Here is a 9,701-nt window from a genome sequence, read left to right on the forward strand (position 1 = left end):
TAAGTCTGGTACATCTCTAGCTCAAAATAGTTAGCAGTAAGTTTTGGGATTTGATAACAAAGAACACAGAAAGGAGTGTGTGCAAGTGATCAATAACAGTCTCCATGTTCCTAAGAAACAGGTGCACATCTTTTTCTATTTCTGGCTGCCTTACACATTCCTAAACACCTTCAAACACCTGGAGCTGGAGGAGTACAGGCACACTCCAACAGCTTCCCTGTCACACTCCAGCTACACCTATTAAGACACTTTATCCCTCTGCTTTAGTCAACCATGCATCTCGTTTTTTTCTCTGCCTGACTATCTGAACACTCCCTAACTTCTCATCTTTCTCTCTGAAGAACCATGTATCTGTCACAACCACAGTAAAAGCTCATTTCTAACTACTCTCTCCTCACCGTGCACTCTCCTATTTTATTCCCCTTTCTCTGAAGCTTTCCCTAACCACCCTGTGTTATATCTCTGAGCAGAGGGGCAGCTCCTCCACACTCCATTTCACCCACGATCAGCTCATTACAACACCTAAACACCCACTTCCTGTTCGACTGCAGCCAGCGAGAGGCATTAAGCAAAGGAGCAAGGGAGGAAAAAGCGGGAAAAAAAGGCGGCAGAGGGAGAAATTGATTCAGCCTTTTAAAGAAAAGATTCAGCAAGTGCATCAGTGTGCATATTTGGGCGTCACTGCTTGGTCTCATACCGCTCATTCTCTATCATTTCAACACTGCTGTTTTAGTTACCTTGCCAGTAGAAGCTTCCAGGTCCTCCTAGTACAAGCCTTCCCTCCTGCAATGATAAAAAATTTGTCAGTTTGCCATAATTTATGAAGTAATCTGCACATTTTTTGTGCAAACAGAAGAGTTACACTGTTTGGCTTTGCCATGGAGGCTATAGCTGTGTGTGTGCACACATGTTTTCTGCTGTCATGCCTGTTGACATCCTGCAGAGAATGACAGCTTCCTGTACAGGAGGGTAGAGTTGGCCCATGAGGCAGAGGTCAAGGTTCACACTGATTTTACAGTGAAAGAATGTGCGCATGTAAGTGCATGTTAAGAGGCAGTGGGTCACTTTGGGAGGCGGGGATTCTCCAAGGAAGAGAGCTGCCTCATTGTCTATAAATCTCTGAAGGTCTTCAATTTGAGAATCCAGGACATCATACCGATGAAAACTTGCGATGCATCCTGCAGGTTTTTACCTTAGTGAAATCCACACTGAAACCAGCCTGGCAGAATCCTTGTCCCTCTGGATCTGGATCATCTGAAAGTAACAGAAAACACATGCAAAATGTATGGAAGACTGTTTTTCACTAAAGACTTTTTTAAGGGATCTGATTGCTTTGCATTGAACATCAAATCTAATGCATGCCCAGATTTTGGCAACAAGGTCAAGAACCAACAAAATCTCCCTTCTTCTGGTTGCAGATGATCAGCTCTTTTTAAATATAATACCTTGAAAAAGTATTGATGTCCAGCCGCTTTTATTTTTATACCACTAAGTAAAATCTAGTGCAACTGGAGTCACCTAATCAGAAAGTGGAGTTCAATAAAGGCCATTCACAAAGATCAAATAATACCAGACAAGTCACATCATCACCACTGTGGCGCACGGTGGTGGCAGTATCATGCTGTAGGCAAGACAGTCAGAGATAATAGGGAATTGGATAAATAAAGAGATACATACATGGATATTCTGGAAGAAGACTTGTTAGAAGCTGAAATAACTTCAGTCCGTAGCTGAGAAAGGATAGTCGACACATACCACAAAACACTGGCAGCTGAACAGAAAGGTTCTTCAGAGTATTGACTCGAGAGGTTTAATAAGATTTTATTTTCCTTTATAAAACGTTTTGAAAACACACACCTTTAACAATTATGTTACATTTTGGTGGCTTTACAAAACATCCCAACAAAATAGATTGACGTTTGTGGTTTTAGGGTGAGAAAAGAAAGCTCACTGGATACGATAATTTTTTAAAGGGACTTCCCATCTACCGGCTAATACAACATAATTTACCGAAACCACTGCTAGAATTTTCACCACTTCTTCTAAATCTTCTGTGAAGTGAGCACGTATTGACATAAAAATGTGAAATAAAATCAGTGTAATTTGTAAATCTGCTGGATGTCCTTGGCTTGAATGTTTAGACATCCCAACAATAAGAGAAACTTGAATCTCACATAAAAAAAAACCTAAAACTAATCATCTTTTTGTCTGTTCTAAATGACATAACCTAACTGCACATAAACACACCAAACTTACCGTGTGCATCATAAATTTGTCTTCATTTCCCTGGCAGCCTGAGGTGAAACTTAATGATGCGTGACTATACAAGTGCATTTACAGAGTAAACAATAAGTCAGTTACAGCAGAGGTCTGAGCGGCCGCCAAAATATGTTAATATGAAGGAAAAAAAACAGCTGGTGGCAGAAAACGCTGCCTCCAGCACACAATACAGACCCAGTCCTGAACGCTCTTCAAGCTCTTAACCCTATGGGAACTGTTGAGTTTACAGTGCAATTATTCATGTCTTGATTAGTCAGCACAGACATAAATAACATAAACTGAAATATTTAACTCTGAGCCAGTTACCAAAGAGAGGTCGCGTGTATAAAAGCGTGAGCATAATGGAGGGCACATCAAGGGCAAGACTTTATCTGCTGTTTACTTTGAACCACCTGTTAGCCTTCATTTCTTCAGATCATGACATGTTGGCAGTGTGCAGTATTTACCTACAGAATTTAGAAACTCACATGGAGACGGTGAAAGACACAGAGAAGAGTTGGATGCATGAAAAGAATACGCGTAGGAAAAAAGTGTGAGGGGTGCCATAAATCTAACGTACAGTTGTGATGACAGAGGGGAGAGGGCTGAGGAGAGAGAGACTGATTAACTGATGAAGAGATTATTTTTAGGTTTCCATGGGGGCTTGTAAAAGATTGGGCTAGGTGATTTGTTATGGGGAAAGAAGAGACAGAAATTGCCCTCTTGTTTCTGTTTAGTCATGCTGATTTGTTTCTGTTTCAAGTATCTCACATGTACCTCATTAAACTTTGAAAAGAACAAATACAATATGTCTTAGCGATGATCTCATGAGAGAAAATAATCACTAGTGTGAGCATTGGCTGGGAACAGGCATAAGGTTATACTCAGGTTTCAAAGGTTATGGTCTCTGGACGGCTAAAAATTACTGCCATGCAGTTCCTGTGTCTTAAAATGTCAGAGAACGTGCTGTTTTCTCCTGCTGTTTGAACCAAAAAGGAGCATGCAACTTCTCCAACCCAACCTACTGATGTGCACTGCTTGTCAGCTGGACGAAAAGAGTCTCTTACACGTTTTCCTTGCGCTTTAGAAAAACAAATCTGGTTGTGATGCAAAACACACAGATCGACTGGGATTAACTTTAGAAAGGGCAAGCGGAAAGGTTCTCGTAGTCCTTGTTAATTAATTGATTAATTAATTTTTTTTTAAAATATCAAATGTTTTGCAAACACTGATACCCATTGAAAAGCCTGCATGTATAAGGATTTTGTTTGATTTTATGTTAACAATAAATACACAACTATTTAAAAATAATGACATCACAAAGAACTAACACCTTGACACCTTGAGGCACAGAACCTTACGAAGGTCCAGCCATAACTTTTTATAAGTTTACACTGTTCTAAAAATGCAGTAGGCAAGATACAAGTGGTATGACTGTGCATCTGCCAATTGCAAGATCTGCCTAACCAACCAGCTAATATCAGTGTCTACAGTTGTGTGAAGATTATAAAAATGTTCCTACCAAGCAAAATAGTTCTCTCCATCAGTAAAGATTCCCCTTGTTATTGAAATATTAGTTTTGCTGTCCAGGGATTTCCTTCTTATCCTCTTTGCTCCTATTTAAAAGCATGTGCAAAATGACTGCACATCTCATCTTGAAGCTGGGTGTTCCAGCAGGACAATTATCTCAAATCTGGGTAAAGAAGAAGGAACACCGGGCAGCATGAAGCTTCTGGAAAAGTCCTGTCCACCTGCTGGAAATTTGTAGACTGTGCCTAAATGTCAGTACCATCTATGTCAACCAAACAATTCAAATGAACTCTACCATTTCTAATTTGAAGATTTAAGTCATAAAATAATAATTCTGATGTCCACTGCAAAATACGTACAGCAAAATACAATGTTATTGATTTCGGTGGCGAATTTGCTTTTTTTTTGTAAAACAAGGTTGAACATAATCTAAACACCTAAAAGCACAACATGTAGATGAAGGCTTTTGCAGGTGAAACTGCAGATTTACTTACTGGTTCTGCAGGGTGAGTACTCTGCATAAGCGCTGAAGTTCTGGACAGCAACATAGCAGGTTCCCACGGGGTCCTTCTCCCCGTCTCTCTTTACCGTCCGCCAGTGGTAGAGAGGCGCACAGGCCTGCAAAGAGTAAATCTCTGAGTTTCATTTTATCAACACCTCCAAACTACAAGAGTTACGTCGACATCAAGTCCACTCACCACCACTTTTCCTTTGTGCGTCCTGACTGATGCTCCAAACCACTGGTGGGACTTAAACTCTAGAGGCTCTCTGGTGCCGTTTACTTTAATCATTCTGTTATCTGGTACAAGAGATAGATGGGCAGATGGGAAAATGGAAAAGGCATAAACACAAAAAAGGCAACAAAACAGAGATTTCAAAGTGCTTGCTGTAAAAGCGACGTAGAGCTTGGTAATGTGGTCTGTGATCATTTGTCCTTAATGAGCAAGCGTAAACAGCAAACTCCTAAACAGGCCTATAACACACACAGCAAAACACCATTTGCCCCCCTGAGACTAACACTTGACAGGATATGGTGGCTTTTTTTTCTGTTAAATCTCTCTCATAAACAAGTAACTCTCAAGAAACTGACTCAGACTGAGACAAGATCACAAGGAGGACGGTTTAGATTCCACACTGGAAATCTCTATAAAATGTCCTATTTGTTGTTGATGAAGATATTTTCCAACACTTTTTAAAAGACCAGCTGGGCCTCATCAGACCCACGCAGACCCCTCCTCATTAAGCCATTCTGCTTTAGCACATGTGTGCACACACACATACAGTGATTTACAGGAATACAGTGGTTTCAGACAAGCAGGTGTACAGTGCATGCTTGACTTAACACTATTAGGCTTTTGTCTTCTTTCATCTTCTATTAGTGAGTTCAAGAAAAGTGCTGATTCACATTGCAAACTTCTTTCTGAACACATAAATTCTTCTTATCATAATTGTCAAAACGAATAAGATAAAAATATTAATATCAATGCATTTCATTGGCATTCTATGTGAGAGACCAACACACAGAGAGATGCATAACTTAAGGAGAAAGAAATGAACATGGTTTCAACTCTAAGTTCAGTTTTGGTCTCACCTGACCAATTTTTATTTCAAGTGTTGGTTTCTTATAGGTTTCTTTCAAAAAGATGCTATCTTCTAGCTAATCTTCCATAAAAGAAGGAAACGTAAAGTGTGTAAAGTGCACAACCTGTGAATTGCATTCACAGATTCTCCTATATGGATCTCTGCAGCATCTCGCTGGAGAAAGGCTCCAAACCCCTCCCAACCCTCCAAGGGACAAGAGTGTAAGAATATGGATTGTTGGATGGATGGATCTCTGCAGCTCCTCCAGAGTTACCAGGAACTTGGACACGGTTTCTTTAACCGTGTCCATCTCAAAACATGTCCAAGTCTTCATCCCCAACCTGGATGGATGGCTACTATTCCACTTTTGACATACTATGAATGCAGTTTCATACTCTCTCTAACTTAACACCAGCATAACTACCCACAGTTTCACTTTCCATCCGCCTGAAGCTTATCTCCTTAAAAGTCAAAGATTTAATTACGGCCTTCTGTCCAACGTGCTGTGTAGTTTTGCATCTTTTCTTGAATTTGTAAAACATGTGATTTCTCCTTAAAAAGAAGTAACCACTGCTTTTATCATTCAGTTTAATCTGCAGTTCTTCTTGTGATCTCAAAAACCATGAAGGAAAGGGACAGACTGATAAAGAATCAGAGTGGGACAAGGGGCGTGGAAAGGACACAGGCGTACATTTTCAAGATCTAATAAAAAGCAGACCTCACCCAATCCCCCGGTCTTTCGACTGGGAACCAAATTCCCATGTGCTTACAGTTTAACCCCCTCCCTCTCACACCCCCTATTCTTTCCCTCTAGTTCATGAACACACACTTTACTAGTCAGTGTGTCAGAGACATAGATTGGACACTGATGATAATACATTGGATAGCAGTATGAACACGATGCAGCAGACTTGTGGGGTGATTTGTTTTTTATTGCCAGGAGAAATTCATGAGACCCACATATTTTATGTCTTTTTTTTTAAATGCAGCAACACACGTGATCACTTATGAAGAATAGGGACATTTGTGTTGAATCAAAAGTGAGCAACTGCTTTATTATCTCATTGATTAAAAACTACAGTCTCTATTCAAAAACCAAATCCCCCCTTTTTATCTTTTATATTAAAGATCTTAAAATAGTGAAAAATCTAAACGATCAAAATTTCTGAGAAGTTCAGACCTCAGAGAAAGTTGTAGTCAGTATTGGTCAAGAAAAGCCTCATTGGTGGATTTCTAATGAACACGTCTATCACGACCTGATAGATATGTCTATTCAGTCCCTCCAAATCCCTTTGGAGGGACTGAACAGAAAACAGAATTATTCAAAATCTGCCAATGTTTTTCCTGTTGTGATCCGAAAGAAATAAAAAGTTTGAAAACGCATCAGGTGACTCACTGGAATTATCAAAGGGAATCTGTGTGCAGCTATCGGGCTGTCCTGGCCAGGGACAGTAATAGACGGCTCCAGCCTCCACGATGCCCGGCTGGGAGGTGTTCGCTTTAGGAGCCCCCACCAGCACACTAATCCTGGTGGGCACAAGGGGGGAGGAGAAAAGGGGGACAAGGCATACAAGACAGAAACAGCTAATTGATAATTTAACATGATCAGTATAGGGGAATAATACAGACACTATCCACCTCACATTTTTTAATTTAACCATTTTATAATAAATAATTGGAGGGGGGGGGGGGGGGGGGGGGAAACCGAAAACAAACTTTTAAGGAGTCTATTGGAACTGATTTGGTCACTCACGTGTTCCTCTCAGTGCTTGCTTGATAGAAGTCAACAGAATATCCGAAATAACTCCCGTCGGGTCCGCTGTAAACCGTGGGATGCTCTGCGTAAAGGTTAAAACTCCAAACGCGGTTTGGCGCCGGCCACAGCACAGAGAGCACCCCCAGCATAAACATCCCAGCGGAGGAGGCACAATCCCACACACGCTCCATCCTGAAGGAGAGCAGGCTGCGCGGCATTCCCCAGAAAAGGAGGATAACTTAGAGGGCTCCCTATGTGCAGGTGAGGGAGAAGTTTACACGTTTGTCCAGAATGTGAAGATCGCTCTGCTGCACTCCGTCAGATCTGCTTCTTGACACCCGTAAACCACCAGATCTAGCCAGAGCCTCCGCTACACAAGACTGCACCGCCGGGCTCCCACCCTCTGCACAAAACGTACCCCCCCCCCCTCCTCCCCTCCAACACACACACACGCACGCACGCCCACACACACATAAACACACACCAGGCACAAACCACATCCAAGTGCGCAAAGGGAGGTTGGCTGGTCACCGCTCATTTTCCAGCACAGCTAATTTATGAACCCCATCCCGAAGTAATTTATTGTATTAAAGTAACATTTATGTAACAAACCAGTTTTCAAATGCCTGCGAACAGAGAACGCGCAAATAGAGAACGCGCACGCGCGTAATTAGTGAATTAAAACACCTTTCAGTCCTTTTTAACAAGCCATCCATACCCCTAAAACAGGAGCGCGTTTCCTTCCGTTGAGAATAATCTCTTGTAATTATGTCGCTAATTATTAGGTCGGCTCACAGCAGAAATCTCTCAAGTTATAGGATGTGGACGTTTTTAAAGTAGTCTGGCGTGCCCCCACCACACCTCCGCATCACCGTTTCACTCAACACCAGGCGATTTTACCCTCCCTTAGACCGCTGAGGTAACAAACTTCCTTCATGTTGGAAATAATATCCTCCAGTGAAAAGCCGTCTTGAGGTGACAGGCCACACCAGACTGCCTCCGTATATTTAGTTTTGCACACTTAGGAGCATTTGTCTTGTAAAATCTTTGGTATGTTGAGCAGAAACTGTTGCACCCTCTTTATAAACGCAGGAGGGGCTAATTTACATTAGCGGCCCAAGGTTGTATGGGGCCTTGAGCAGAATTTGATTTTCGAGCTCGCCTCTAGTTAAGCCTGCAACTACTAAGGCAACTAAACACCGTTTAAGTTATCTAGGCTTGATTAGTTTTAATTCTGCATGTACAAAACCCGTTTTATAGTTATCCAGTTAGCCAATAAAGAATTAGACTATGGGAATGACTTTCATCCCAACCACCAACTGTTCCAGTCTGTGCTGAACCTGAGGACATCAGCACAATGACAATCTGCGAAAGGTCAGGGTGTGGTTCTGAAGTTACCAAATCAGACATCCAGCGCTCCTTGATCTAACCTTTGAACAATAACATTTTCCGAACTGGTGACCACTAAAAATAGACACCAACCACCTTATCACCCTGCAAGTATTAACAGGGTGCAAACACATTCATGGATAAAAGTTTGCCTTGGTTTTTGTGAATTCAAATTCCCTTTAGTCCCCCAGGGGGCCATTGTTAATTTCAAGGTCTGCCTATACCTCGAGTCAGTCCAGGTTTAAGTCATAAATTAACACCTTAAAGAAAATAAAAATCAGGAAAGTGTGGCCAGGATAGAAAACAAATTCTTACCTGCCAAGTGGAGACCTTCATGTGACCCCAAATGTTTCACACCAATCCATTCATTCTGTCCTCCATTTTTTTAAAGTTTAACATAGGCTTGGTTTATCTCCTTTAGAGCAGTAAAGAGGGTGTCAGACTAAAGAGCGAGAACAAGGAACAGAAGAGGGTCTGGTCTATCTCAGGTGTTTCTTTGAACATCTAAATGAACAGAGAGGAGAAAAAGAACTGCACAACATGAACAGTGGGATCAGCTGCATTTTTTTCTCCCTGTGACCATTAGAGAAATAAAAGGGAGATGAGGAGGATGATCAAAAGTGAAAACAGTGCAACCATAACGCAATGCTATTTATCTGGTGTCTAAGTGTAGGAGTGTGTTGGTGCAGACTTTAAAATTTGTCTTCAAGTCTAGCAGAATCCCCCATTACAGCATAACCAGGAATACACACTCGTTCAGCCTACATCCTGTCAGTATGCCAGTGTCCTCTGATCAGAGATTTACTGCAGGTCACTCTGGATTGATTACAGCACAGCAACAGTAGTGGTTTATTTCTTTCACACCAAGCCCTTACTCCTTTTCCCTCTTTATAAACTCATTGACTTTCATTTTTCCTTTATTAAAACACATGCAGGTTCGGCTACTACACTAATGTTTATGGACAGAGTGGGAGAACAGTGCTCCGCAAAATTAATCTGCACCCTACAATTGTTGAAAATGCAAATTATGCCTGTGTTTCATACTAGCCAACAGTTTGGCATTGTGTTTGAAGTAGAAGTGGAGAGTTTGACTTGTTTTTTTTATGGAAGTTTTGGTGCTCGATAAACACCATCTTCTGTCTGAATGGGATTACTTTCTGTTTACAGAGAACCACTTAAGTCGCTA

General features: G+C 41.4%; 1 protein-coding gene across 1 annotated transcript in view; it reads right to left on the bottom strand.

Moving 5' to 3' along the window:
• The window catches only part of itga8 (integrin, alpha 8), a 50,278-nt gene extending 42,768 nt beyond the window's left edge, over positions 1–7,510 (bottom strand). The window contains exons 1-6 of the mRNA XM_044117701.1: positions 7,124–7,510; positions 6,767–6,897; positions 4,488–4,588; positions 4,284–4,407; positions 1,193–1,254; positions 738–783 (exon numbers count right to left, since the gene is read on the bottom strand). Coding sequence (XP_043973636.1) covers positions 738–783; positions 1,193–1,254; positions 4,284–4,407; positions 4,488–4,588; positions 6,767–6,897; positions 7,124–7,344 — 685 coding nt within the window. The 5' untranslated portion in view covers positions 7,345–7,510. The remainder of the gene's footprint in view (positions 1–737; positions 784–1,192; positions 1,255–4,283; positions 4,408–4,487; positions 4,589–6,766; positions 6,898–7,123) is intronic.
• Between the last annotated feature and the right edge of the window lie 2,191 nt (positions 7,511–9,701).

The sequence above is a fragment of the Gambusia affinis genome, linkage group LG05 (genome assembly GCF_019740435.1).
Source record: "Gambusia affinis linkage group LG05, SWU_Gaff_1.0, whole genome shotgun sequence".
Classification (NCBI taxonomy): Eukaryota; Metazoa; Chordata; class Actinopteri; order Cyprinodontiformes; family Poeciliidae; genus Gambusia; species Gambusia affinis.